Source organism: Anser brachyrhynchus (assembly GCF_964034855.1).
Source record: "Anser brachyrhynchus genome assembly, chromosome: 12".
In the NCBI taxonomy this organism is placed as follows: domain Eukaryota; kingdom Metazoa; phylum Chordata; class Aves; order Anseriformes; family Anatidae; genus Anser; species Anser brachyrhynchus.
In genome coordinates this window covers 1,339,927-1,353,143 of record NC_137707.1, presented here as the reverse complement: position 1 = coordinate 1,353,143, position 13,217 = coordinate 1,339,927, and the positions used below count along the sequence as shown (strand labels likewise).

The following is a 13,217-nucleotide window of genomic DNA, read 5'->3' as shown; positions in this document are numbered from 1 at the left end:
CAAAGCTGCTGGTTGTGGATATGTCTGTGTGGCGATGTGCACCATGTTTACTAGCATTAAGGGAAATTAGCGTCAGAGTCAAGCAGTGGGGCTCCTGCCGTCCCCTCTGGGTACCTCTCCCAGTCTGACAGTCTTGTGCTGGGCTCCCGGATGGGAGCCACTGGTTCCCCACACTGACCGAGCAGCTCCCCAGGGAACAATCCCTCAGAAACTTGTGGTCTGCTTTGATTTGCTTGTAGCCTTGCAGAGGTTACACCACTTCAGTGATATTTCCCACAGCTAACAAGGGCTCAGTGGTTCCCATGCTGCCCTTGTGTAGGGAAAGCCAGAGGACTCTCCGTGGGCTTTTTGGTGCTGGGCATGAAGGGTTGCCATTTTGCTGAAGCCTCCTCGGCGTGTGGAGGTGCTGATATTTCTCCTCTTTGTTTTCAGAGATAGCAGTGGAGGATTTGTCAGCAGGGACAGTGCTGGTGACGGAGGCAGAGCTCAGCAGCTGCGTGGAAGATGTGTTCAAGGTAGAGTGTCTGTTGTGGTGTGTGAGGAGGTGAGAACACTGCTCTGGGAAAGAGCTGGTTTGAGACTTCCTCAGCAGTTCAGTGTGTGTGTTTTACACCACGATAAAAGCGGTGTCTCAGGCAATCATGGTGCCGAAGCGAGGCCTAGAATTGCACTGAGTGACCTTGAATGAAGTACTGCACAGGAGGGAGTGCAGCTCCTTCATGGATACCAGAGGCACTGCCTTAACCCTTTCAAGCATTCTCACCTGAAAATGTTCTACAGAGGCAGTGAGCTCTCGCTGGTTGTTTTTCCCCATGCCTTGCTGGTGTGTCGATGAAGGTAAGGAGAGAGTCGGAACAGTGGGCTGGAGGCCAGGATTCCCCATGGTGCTGTCACATTCTCTTCCTCCTTGAGCTGCAGCAAGAATTTCTGTGCATTGCTAGCTTTCACTGCTTCCTGCAGGATCAGGACCCGGGCTGTGGTTGTAGATCAGGTAACATTAGAACAGGCAGAGGTGGCACACAGGAGGTGCTGGTGGCGTGGCACACATCGCTTTGGGTGGTCGGTCCCTGTCAAAAATGGCATTTCTCTCCTGTAAGCCTCCGTCAGAGGCATGCAGCTGGTCAGGGGCAGGCAACAACCACGGGGGGTTCTGTAAGTGCTGAGTCTGCAGAGGATGCCCGAGTTCTCCTCCCAGGCTGTCGCAGGTTCACTCTGCTCTTGGTGCCTCTGTGCCTCAGTTTCCTTGCTGTGAAACATGGATCGTACGGCTAACGTTACCTGTGGGAGGGAGAGCCTGCTGCCCTCTGCTGCTGCTCAGAAGTACCTTCATGCCTCCCGAGGTCTGCAGAGGGCAGCCTGAGCCCGAGACTGAAGGGAAGCAGCTGGAGCTGGGAGCTTTCATACGGCTCCTGCAGTACGTGGCTGGAGGAATTACGGTGCATCCAGTCCCCTTGGACGAGCTAAAACGATGAGGTTAAGTAACGAAAAACGAGTAGCCTGTTTTGCAGGGGCCTTTCTGAGCTTAACCTTGTGAGACGTGGTTTTCCGTGTGCGTGATGTTAATTTTAAAACCTGTGGGTGGGTAATCCCTCAGCAGCTGGTGCTGGGTGTCCGGCAGTTGCTGATCTGCCCCCAGGAGCTGCTCACGGGACAGGACACAGCCTGGAGGCGCTGGTCGGACCTCAGCACTGTGAGGCAGGAGGGGCTGCAGGAGCTCAGCACCTTTCCTGCCTGGCATTCAGACCCCTGTCGGGTTCTGGGGCATGGAGAGGGCTCAGCAAAATGGACAGAAACCCAGTTCTGCTTGGAGAAAGGCTGCAGCCTGGCTGTATGAGTAACCCACCTTCTGTGTTAGAGGACACGTCCTGTGGGCAGGGCAGTGCAGGTTTAGAGTCTGGAGATCCTTCCAGCAAGGATTTTTGTCCTAGTGATGTTGGTAGGGAGCCTTTCCACCTCTGTGGGGTCAGTCTGTTCCCCACTGGAAAATGCCCCTGTTCTTGTAGGACTCCTCCTTTGCAGCGGGGTGCTTAGCAGTGCAGGTCTTGGCTCTGGCACTGGAGAGAGATGTGGGGTCTGTGCTTGTGCTCCCTGTGAGGGCACTGTTGTTGTGTGGGGCCCCTCGTCTGAAACCTTTCCTCATGCCTCGTTTTTCCACTGTTCCCACCAGTATCACCAGTACCACGCCGCAGGCTTCACTCCTGCCTGATAGCAACTGAGCTGTCTGTTGCGTCCCAGCCAAGAAGGACATCTCAAGCCCAGGAATTCAACTTCAAGAAGCTGGTGACTGGCTTCCTGGCATGCCCCTAGGCAGCCTAAGCTCTTAAATGCTGTGATTGTTGTAGTATTTTGCGTACTAATGATCTGTTGCAACTAGCTGGCAGGCAGAGACCAGTCTGGAGGGCTGCTCTGTGGCTGCTGTTCACAATGAGAATGCTGCTGGAGTTTGGGGCGGATCCCTCCCTAATGGCACGGCGCTCCGGGCCTGACAGCAGCCAGATTAGCGACGGAGACTCCAGCCTGCCATTTGTGGGGTTTTCTTGCCTAGCAAGTGTCATTTGATGCTGAGTGGGAAACCATCCTTGGGGCTTCATCAGGGAGGCTTTGTGTACAAAAGGTTCTGGTTAGGAAGAACGGCTCCACGGGGATTAGAGCAAGCAAAACATCGGTTTGCATCAACACAGCAGGCCAAGACACTATCAAGATCTGCTTCCTAGGGCTCGTACTTGGCTGTCACCCTGCCTCTGGCAGGCAAAAGCTCCTTTGCTCTTTCCCGAGGGCACTTGTAGCCCTTGGAGCAGGGACTTGCTTGCCACGTGCGCAGATCGGAGGTGTGGGGAGCATCCCAGTTCGAAGGGACAGCATCTTCTGGGCAGGTCGTTCACCAGCCTACACAGCTAGAAGTCCCTTGGAGAACTTGTCTGGTTTTTCCCCTTTTCTTTAAGCTAAAAGCTATGGAGGGAGATAGACTCTGGGAAAAAAAAAAAAAAAAAAGGACCTGAACAAAAAAACCGTGAGTCCAGCCAGACAAAGCTTCGTATTTATCAGTTTTCTAAACCAAACTTTCCCATTATGGATTTCACTGTAAGTGTCTTACCTGGCTTTTAGATTTGGGCAATTTCTTTAAAAGGATTCAAAAGGAAGCCCGATGTCATAAGACTTCTGTGAGTACTTCTGTGCTCCGTGGGCAGTGGCAGGGCTTGATTACAGTGCCCTGGTAACAGCAGCTTGAGTGGGTAGAGGGTGCTGGCTCTGAGGAGGGTATCGCCAGTGCTTTGGGAAGGTGCTGCTTGAGGCGGAGGACAGGAGCATGGTTCTGCAGCCTCCTCAAAGCCTGGTCAGCTCAGCACACATCAGCCCTGCTGCCCTGCTAGGGACTGATCTGCGTATTTAAGATTTGGCTTTGAATGCAATTTCCATAAAGATTTGCTAATTCAGAGACGCCTAATGCATCTCTCTGTATCTTCAGACCTTACCCCTAAGCAGCAGACTTCCCAAGTAGCTAGCTGCAGTGTTCCTGTAGCTTGGAGCCCTGCTGTGGTTAAGCAAATACTGGGAGAAAGGTGGTGCTGAAGGCTGCTTTTAATACAGAACGTGGCATAATCGGGGAGATCAGGCTCCAGGCTGAAAGGAGCAGAGGCTGTTAAATGCTCTGCCATCCTCTCTGGTGGCAGCTGTCCTGCGTGCACGTACCTTCTGTCCTCCCTCGGCCTTCCCTCTGCTCCATGCAGGTGTTTGACTTCTCCGTGTGCCCTTCTCTCTCTGTAGGTGTACGTGGTTGGAAATGACAGCTCCAGCCTGCTGCTGGGATCCCTGCAGTCAGTCCTGGGAGTGGTTTTCTGCCTCTATTCCTTCGCCAAGCAGAATGTGTCATACTTACGGTAAGGAAGGACTGTGCACAGCTTCTTCTGGGGTTTTGTTTCTCTGTGCTGCCTGGCTCCAAAGCACATGCTCTACACAGACACGTAGAGAAGTCAAGACCAATTTTCTTACCCTGAAGAGCTCATTAAAAAGTAGGCAGTAACCACAGGCATAGGCCAGGTACGTGACCTCACTGCCTGACCTGTGCACACGGAAGCAGTTCTCGCCTTGGTTTGAGTCAGGAGGATTAGAAATGGTAAAAAGCAGCAGCTGGAGCTCTGACTCTTTGAAGTAAAAGATCATCTTTTTCCTATCCGGGATCATTTTTCTGGTGTGTGCATGACCTGCCTCCCAGCAGCCGTTTCTTGCACTGTGCCCAGTTCCCCACGACTGACACGATGGTGAGCATTATGTGCATCAGTCGTGGTGGCAGCGACCGTGGTGACCAGGTGTGACTGTCCTCTGCCCATTCTCCTCCCGGGCTTTCCCTGGGCTGCCCTGAGTTTGGGCCAGCCTAGTACATAGGCTCCTGGTGGGTTTATACTAACGCCTGGGTGTTACTGGCACGTGGGTACTGGAGGTTTCCCCTAAAAGGTCTGTGCTATTATTAACGACTTGGTGAATCACTTCAAGGAGTAGCGAGCGCTGAGGCACGTTCTTAGAACACGCCAAGTTAACACTGCTGCTGAGTGAGCACAGTCACTGCTAGCTTCTCTCTTGACACAGGAATTTGGCAGGGGTAACAAAAACCACAGCTGCCTGGAAGTGTTCAGGTTCACAGACCCCTGGCACAGCACCGCTGCTCGATCTCATTAACCTGCATTGTTCCTTGGCAGGGGTTTCCATGCCACCTTACAGTGCTCCCCGTCTCCTTCATCTTTCTTGGCACGGCTGGCAGCTCTGTGCTTTGTCAGATCGGCACGAAGCGTCAGGCAGTGCGTACTGTGGCTGCGTGCAAGTGGCTGTCCTTGCACAAACACGCTGTTCACGCAGAGCGCGCCCTTCCTCGCTGGGCTGCAATCTTGAAGGACCCAGCTCCTTCCATCTGTGGACGCTAGAAGGACAGGCTGTTGTGCTCAGCTCCTTCTGACCTGACACAAATGCCTTCAGCTAGCTGGAGCTCTCAGCCCAGAGCATCCCACGGCGTGTCCGTGGTCACTGCAGAGCGTCCGTGCCTTTCCCCTCTCCCTGGGCCGTGCTGTCACACTGCGGCACTGCGCAGAGGGCTCCAGCGGGCAGAGCAAGGTCACTGTTGATGTCTCTCCCTCCCTCTCCTGCCAGCTCCCCGTGCGAGGAGGTCCTGCTGTGGTTCCTGGAGAAGTCAGAGAGGGAGACGTCGCTGTCCGTGCTGGAGGGCTGTGCGGGGCTGGAGGGCAGCGTGCGCCGCCTCCACCCGCGGTGCTGCTTCCGCGTGGGCAGCGAGGGAGGCGCCGTGGTTGCGGTGGAGGAGCCCATCAGGTGAGAGCTGCTGGAGCACTGCGGGCGCGGGGTCGGCCCCCAGACATCACCCGGTGCCTGGGGCCCTTCGTGGTTAGCTGGAGATGCTGTCCCTGCCTGTCTTGTCCCCCAGGCGGCTGGGTGGCTGAGTTGCGTGCACTGAGCTGGGACAGCGGTGCCTCCACGCTGCCTCTGGGCTCCCCATCTGTAGTGCAGAGCAATGGCTTTCAGCCCTGAAAACCAGCACGCTGTGAGCATTAGCGTGCATGCCCTGCGTGTCTTCCCGAGTCCCAGGACTGGCCTCTGGGGTGTCTGGGGACAGGACACGCACCGCCAGTCCCAGTGCTCCCCGAGTGCAGCTTCCACCTCCAGCCAGGGTCTGTCTCTTGGCCGACTGTGACTGCATGGAGCGGGTGGAATCCCTCGGGCACAGGTGGCACCGTTGCAGCAAGGACTTGGCGGTGCCAAAGTACCTGAGCCAGGCACTGAACCCCCCTCCTGCTCTTGCAGATGGCCTCTGCAAGTAGAGGCAGTGCGTGGCCCTGTGGGAAATAAACTACAGCCATTAGACTCCAGCCGTGCAACCTAGCGCTGTTCAGCAGCAAGGCATTTGGTTTAAAGAGAGGCAGCTACGTTATTTGGCACGTTACGAGCGCAGGCCAGCACCGTCCAGCAGGCAGAGAGCTCGGCTCCTGCCCAGCAGCGTTCTCTGCATGGGTGCGTCGGGAGCTGCGGGCACCCATTTCCTTCCCAGTGTAACAAAACCCTGTACAAATACCCTCATTCTGGTTTCATTTCAATCTATTCCTGACCTGAATTAGAAGAAGGTCTGCCCTGGGGTTTGCACTGGTTAATCTGAATGTAATTTAAAATTATTCCTTAATGGCCATGCCTCTGCCTCTGTCTGCCCTGCTTTTATGGTTATGACTGCTGCATGAATTAGCTAGTGCTAGGATAGGTTGGGTGGACTGAACGTGTGTTTTGTGCTGATGGTTTCTGTTAGTTATTTCTTAAATGAATGCAGGTTAATTAATAAGCTGAGTGCTTGATCATGTAGACCAAATTAACTGAGCAATAGCTTGGCTCAGCTGCCTCCAGGCTCCCACGTTCTGGCTGTGCTGTGCAGGCTGGTGCTGGGAGCCGGGAGCCCGCACCCCTGCAGAGCCCTGAAACCCTGGGGTCTGCCTGGGGAGAGGGTGCCAAGGGTGATGGGACCCTCTGGGTGCCCCTTGGGGTGGTGTCTGCAGGACTTGTTCTCTCCACCTCCTGTGACTGGTGACATGGCAGACTCAGCTTGCACTGTTGCTGGTTTTCACAAGAACTGAAATCTTATTTGCAGTGACCAAGCAAACCACATCTTGAACTAGAAAACCCTTCAGAAGTGCCCCTAGTTCCTGCAGACTGCCGTGTTCCTCTTTTCCTACACCAAGACGCTGCACAGTGCATGCTGAATATTTCCCCTTGTGGGGGGGGGCAGCAGGAGCTGCTGGGTGCTGCCGGGCCGGGAGCCAGGGGCCCGGGGCAGTGCTGGGGACGAGGGTTTTTAGCAGGAGGCAGCGGCAGGATTTCACCTTGCTGCAGGGCTGTTCAGAGCCAGCCCCGGAGAGGCTCTGGGTGTGTTTGTGGTGGTGACACGGTGACTTATTTCAGTGATGAAGACGAGGCCCTTTACCAGAAGGTTTCCTTGGAGCAGTGCTACCTGGAGAGCTTAGTGGAGCTGCTGTCTCACTGCCAGAAGAGTGGCCTGGCTGGAGACTTCTTCATCCGCTGCCTGAAGGTGAGGTCTCTGGGGCACACCATGGGGATGGTTTCCTTGGCTGTGTGGCAGCTGGCAAAGGGAACAGGGCAGCAGTTGTGTTACCGGGAGCAGCGGGCACGGCACGGTGGAGCACTCCGCTGCGTGCTGGGCAGGCGGAGGGGAGGTGCGGGCGGTGTGGATGTGCTGCACACAGGACTGTCGGCCCGTGGGGAAGGAGGTGGCTCCTGCAGCATTAATAGCATGGTGGCTGTGGTGACCCTGGAACTGGTTTGCTGTGCCCAACCGGTGCCTCCCTGTGCTTCCTTTCCGGCAGGCGCTGACACACGTGGCTGCAGAAGACGAGGCAGAGGTGAGCCCCAGAGCCGCAGCTGGAGGGAGTCTCCTGGAGCTGGAGCAGCACCACGCCAGGCAGAGGAGGAAGCTTCTGGTCCTGCAGCTGGTGGCCACGCTGTGCGAGAGCGTCTCGGACACTGTGTTCACAGACATTGCTCAGGTGGGTCACGGCAAAGCCCATGGGGAGCAGCAGCTGGGGTGCATGGCACAGTGCTCTGTGCCACTGGGCTCCAGGTACACGATTACTAAGAAACAGCTGGAGAAAACCAGAACATCCTCAGGAAAAGCAGCTTATTAAGTCAGTTGTGAGTGTCTGAAAAAGACACCGTCCTGTGCAATATCAACAGGGCTGGCATAACTGCGTTCATGCACTTATAGATGTCTTCACGAATGTGCATCTGCAAAATTTATTAAACACTGTAATTTCAAGGGCTTGTTGAACCTGGTACCAAGCAGGATTGTTAAAACGTGCTGCCTCTGGGCCCCCTGAGCACACGCTGCAGCAGCACTGAAGGGAATTCCTGTCCTGCCCCTGGCCGTCTTCGTTGCACACTGAGGGCAGTGCTGTGTTCACCAGCTGCTTTGCATGTTTAACTTCCCCATCCTCTTTAACTCAGTGACCTGGTTATGCTGGTTACCTGTGACTTGCTGAAGCAAAGCAGGTCACTTCTTGCACACGTTTTCTTGTTTTTCTCTTTGGGACAGTGGCATCTCTTGTCCTGTGCTCTGCAGTGGCAGCGCAGTGACACCAATTGTCACCGGCGGGTCTGGCTCTGCTGCCCAGGTCAAAAAGTCAGGAGTGGGAAATGGGGAAGGATTTTGCTGAATTTTTGGGTCTAGCGTGTCTGGTGTAAAAAGAAACACACACAAAGAAAAAAAAAAAGGCAGACAAAAAAGCCATTATACTTCAGCCTACAAGTAAACACCAGGGGTCATATTTCAAGGAGCGATCCCTCAGGTTTAAACAAGCATCTGCATAGCTGTGTTTTTAAGCATTTTCTGCAGCACACAGTTCCTCCAGGGGGTTTGTTCTTGCTGCAGCTACTCTGCAGCTTGTATGTGTGTATAACAGGGGTGGAACAAGCAGGAGCTGTCTGTGTGAAGCCCGAGCCAAGGAGCAGCAGCAGCTGTGGGCCTCCTCAGTTGCACGATATATTTTATCTACATTTTCCTGCTCACATTTGAGTTTTATGAGATTCACCTGATTTCCTTGGTGTTGTAGTACACTGAGTTGAGTGAGTACCTGCTGAGTTGAGTGAGACAGAAACACCACTCAGAGTTTTATCTTTCAAGCTTTTTATTCCTTGTAGATGTTAGTGTTTCTTTAATTTTCGGTATCTACCGGTTGTTGTGATGTTTCTGCTTTTACATCAAGTGTAATTTCAACCCATTCAGCTTGCGTGTCACTGAGAGGAGCTGCTCTGACGCTTGTTTGTACTCTGCATTCTTGCTGTTTAACATCACTTTTTTTTTTTCTGATCTTACTAGTCCAGGAAGTACCTGCGCCCTTTCAGCAGCCCCTCGGAGCCAGTCTCCCTGCTCTCTGCTGCAGTCGGGGGGCATTTAATGAGGCTGGCAGCAGTCTGCTCGCTTGCCTGCGGTGCCTTAAGTGATGGCAGGAGGCTGGAAGCGTGGGGAGCTGGTGCAATAGGACCTTGTTGCCCTGTCGCTTTGTTTTCCAAAAGAGGAACTATTCCAAAGGGTTCCTCTTATTTTGCAACAAGCATGTTAAGTGGCAATGACCGCTATTCATTCCTTTCCCACCGTGAATGAGTGCCCGGCTCCTGCCACACTCAGTGAGCTGGCCCAGAGCAGTGCTCGCCAGTGCAGTGAGCAGACAAAGGAGTGGAGGGAAAGAAGTATTAATTTCAAGCTCCATTAGAAACACAGGAAGCCTGTGGGATCAAAGATCTTGGTGCCAAGTGTCAAGCAGGCCAAAGCCAGCCAGGCGGGATCGTTACTGGCTTGGAAGAAAAATTCTGAGGAAATGACAAACCGTGGTACACGCACACGCAGCGAATGGCCTGTGTCGAGTGTCGGCTGCCCGTGGAGCACGTGGTGTCTGATCCCTGGCTTTGTCTTCCTGCACTCGGGGAGCCCTCTGAGCTGGCAAATTGGGGTAATTGCTGGGAGTCCTGCAGAGCTCGTCAGCAAAGGGGTTTGGCTGAGAAATGCCCAAATGCTCTTGGTGCCTGCGGGCGTCAGGACGTTGTGCTGGCCTGGGGGGCTCGCAGAGGGGTGCAGGCAGGCATTATTTTGTTAGGATGAAGATTATCTGAGCCGTGGTAATCCCTGCTCAGCTCCATGTCTTGCTGCTGTGCCTGGTGCTGTTGGTGACTTTGGTCCATGACGGCAGTCGGCGGAGCCGATGCTTTCCCAGAGCTGCCCGGTCTTCATCCTCTGCTGCTGTTGTCTAATGTCATTTTTCAAGCCCAAACCTTTCCCTAGCACAATCTTGCAGGGACTCTTCGTGTTTCCCCCTGGTTGCCACCACCCCCTTTGCTCCCTCTGAGCCCATTTGCTTCCCAACATCTCCTCATGCTGGCCTGTGCTGTGACCTTGCTTTCCCGACCAGCTTGTCCCAGGGCTGCGGCGGAGGTGCCGGGGGAACACGTGAGCTCGTACAGCCCTGCGGTAGGGGCCGGGCTGTCAGCACCTTCCTGGTTCAGCTCTGTCTGCTGTGGCTCGGGGAGCAGATGTTAGCTTTGGATTTTAGGTATTGTGTTTCACAAACACTGCTTTTCTCCCTCAGGTGGGAGGGCTGCACGGGGAGGGAAGGGGAGCTCCTGGCTTGGCCACTGCCCCCCCCTGCAGCTCAGCTCCCCGGTACCTCTGCTGCTTTGGACAGCAAGGTGCGGGGTTTGCTGCCAGGAACATCAGCCTCTCCTTGCTAATGCCCCGGGGATGGGGGCATCGCCTCCACCGCCACGTTGCCCTGCACCCTCAGTGCATTCACAGCTGGGCTTCACCGGGGTCCCAGCTGCCCCCCAGCTCCCCAGGGCTCCCCAGCAGGGCTGGCATTGCCGTGGCCCTGCTGCAGGGACAGTCCTTGCGACGGCCAAGGGATCCACAGCAGCTCTCGGTGGGCCGCTCAGGGCATCTCCTTCCTTCCTTCCTAACCGCTCTCCCATCCGCTGGCAGGTGGAGGAGTTCGTGGCCGCCACGCTTCAGCGGGCGTGCGTCAGCCTGGCGCGGGGCCGCGGCGCGGCGGTGGAGGCGCAGACGCTGAGCATGGCCATGGGGCTGGTGGCCGCCGCGCTCGGCGGAGCCGTGCAGGTGAGCGGGCAGCGGGCGAGCCTCGGGGCTGGGGGGCTTCATTGTGGGGCTGGGGGAGGTGGTGCTGTCCCCGCAGGGGGGCCGGGTGCTCCCGGGGCTGGGTGTGCCGCCCAGCCGCAGTGTGTTGGTGTACACTTATTGTATTGTTCCTGGGAGCACGGCCAAGGGTGCCTTCCCCGCGGGGCGCTCGCCAGAGCCCGCTTGACGCGAGGGCCGGGCTCCGCGGCCGCGCTCTCTGGTCCCAGTTATCTCTTTGGGAAGCGCCGGCCTGCCTGCACACGCGTGTGCTGCTCTGGTTCCCGCTGGCATTCACAAGCCACTTCCTCCTGTTTGCTTTGTCCCTTTAATCAAGCTCTCTTGACAATGCCATGTGTTCCCAATAACAAAGCAGCCAGGCACAGAAGGCTGCACCCTCCCAGCAAGGAGGAGGAGGCGGCGAGGTGGAAACCTCTTTGTGCGCCCCGCAGGCGTGCCCGCGGCTGCTGGGCTGGCTGTGGGATCTGGAGGCTGTCACCCGGCTGGGCGGGCTCCACGTCCTGCTGCCCAGAGGTCCTGAAATCTTCGTGTGCCACCAGCTCACGGAGACGGTGCTGCCTCGGGCAGAAGTGCTTCGGTGCAGAAGGCAGCAGAGAAAAGCTCTGCTAGCTCACAGAGTGTTGGCTAATTCATTCGTAATCCAAAATCTGCTTCCGAGAAGGCAGTGACGGAGCAGCAGTCTCTTTACATACCGCCTCCTGCACCCCATACATTCATCCTACCTCCAAAGCGTGCTGAACCTCTCCACGGAGGCTGTGCCATTCTTGAAGGTCCTCTGTAACAGCAGTGCTCGCTCAGTTGCACAGTGTCAGCTAAATGCCATTGGAGAGTGACAATGTGTCCTAGTGCTGTGAAATCACTTCTGGTTACATCACTGTAGCTTCATGCCCAAAGGAAAATTCAGCCATTGATGGAAAAAGATAATTTATTGTGTCTTATGTACCGAATTCCTAGCACTGGGAAGAGAGACATTTAGTTAAAAAAAAAAAAAAAGAAAGAGAAGTGTGGTGTATTCACAAACGAGGAGATAACAAGCAGTGTCCTTCAATTAAAACAGCAGAAACTGCCAGTTCTCGTGTAATTAATGACCAGTTCTCATGTAATTCATGACCATATTGTGGCAGTTGATGTGCAGGAAGAGGAGGTGCAAAGCTCCCCCACCAGGTGCCAGCTGGGGCATTGCTGGGGCTTGCCCTCGGCGGTGTCTTTTCACGCGCAGGCCTGGGGCTGAATTGGGTGCTCAGCGTGGGGCTGGAGGGGCTGTGCCCGGGGCTGCGGCTGCTGGGCACGGCCGGGCTCTGGGCCCACCACTGCAGTGCCCCAGCACCCCGTGCCTTGCTGGCCCTGCGCAGAAACGCACAGCCTGGGACCTGGAGCAGCTTCGGGTCCTGGTCCCGGTCCTGGCAGCCCAGCCCCTGCCGTGGTGGGCGCAGAGCAGCGTTAACGGCCCCCCTCCCAGGCGAGCCCCTGCTCCCTCGCCTTGGTAATGGAAGCAACTGAACCGGGCCCGCAGATCGAGTGAAAAAGGCTGCCCGGGGCAGCTGGTGCGGGAAGCAGCAGGAGAGGCTGCAAAGCTGCTTGGTTTTGAATGGCCAAGTGGGTTTTACATAATCATCCAAATGCTCCCCTGAAACCTCTGGGAAAGCGTTGCTTTTCAGGCCTTAGCTGCCCAGACTTTGCTCCTGGGACCTAGCAATTAAATCCTAAACCCAGATTAGGGCAGGAACTGCCCCCGCCGCGGGGTGCAGCTGCCCTGCGAGGTGCTTCCATCGGGGATCCCGTGGGATCCAGCAGGGCAGCGAGCTCCGTGCCGCTGCCATCCCCACCTGCTCCTGCCACACCTCGGCACTGGGTTCAATATAGGGATTAGCATCAGGGCCATGCACCTGTCTTTGTGAGGTGCTTTTGGCTCCAGAGTCGTGGTGTTTGGGGTGCTCGAGGCCAGAGGCTCTGCGCCGGGGCACGAGGAGGTGCCCTTGGGAGTTCCTGCAGCCCTGGCTGCCTGCCCTGGTCTGCTCCTTTCCCACCTTCTCCCCTGACACACTGCCTGTCCTCAACCCAGAAAGCTCCCGTGTTCCTTTGTAGTGCACAAAGCCTTTTATTTCCCAAATGAGGTCTCCCCGTTGTTGGAGCTCTTCACAATGAGCCTATTGAGGTAGGAGCAGACAGGGGCAGCGCTGCAATTGATACGCTGGCTGCTAACCTGGCGTTTCACTTGGCAAGCATGTCGAGCCAGGGCAGAGCACCACAGACGGGCCCTTACCTCGTTTTGTGCCCCGAGATGCGATGCTCTGCTGACCTGACTGTGGGGTGCTCGGCAGGAGGGTGCCCTGCCGCAGCTGGTACCACTGGGGCAGCCCTCGGCGTTCCTGCAGTCCTGCTCCTGCCCGTGCTGTGCTCCCCCTGCCCCGCAGGGGCTTGTGCTGTTTTGGCCATCGGTGCCATACAGTTCCCCTGCCTCACAACAGCTCTAATCCCAGAGTATTTCTCCTGCTTCTGGCACGAGGGAGCAGCCCCG

At 56.0% G+C, this 13,217-nt stretch overlaps 1 protein-coding gene across 1 annotated transcript in view; it reads left to right on the top strand.

Moving 5' to 3' along the window:
* Positions 1-13,217, top strand: part of TANGO6 (transport and golgi organization 6 homolog) — a 32,363-nt gene that overhangs the window by 5,021 nt on the left and 14,125 nt on the right. The window contains 6 exon segments of the mRNA XM_080552120.1: positions 433-515; positions 3,766-3,878; positions 5,140-5,316; positions 6,946-7,072; positions 7,368-7,547; positions 10,529-10,663. Coding sequence (XP_080408246.1) covers positions 433-515; positions 3,766-3,878; positions 5,140-5,316; positions 6,946-7,072; positions 7,368-7,547; positions 10,529-10,663 — 815 coding nt within the window.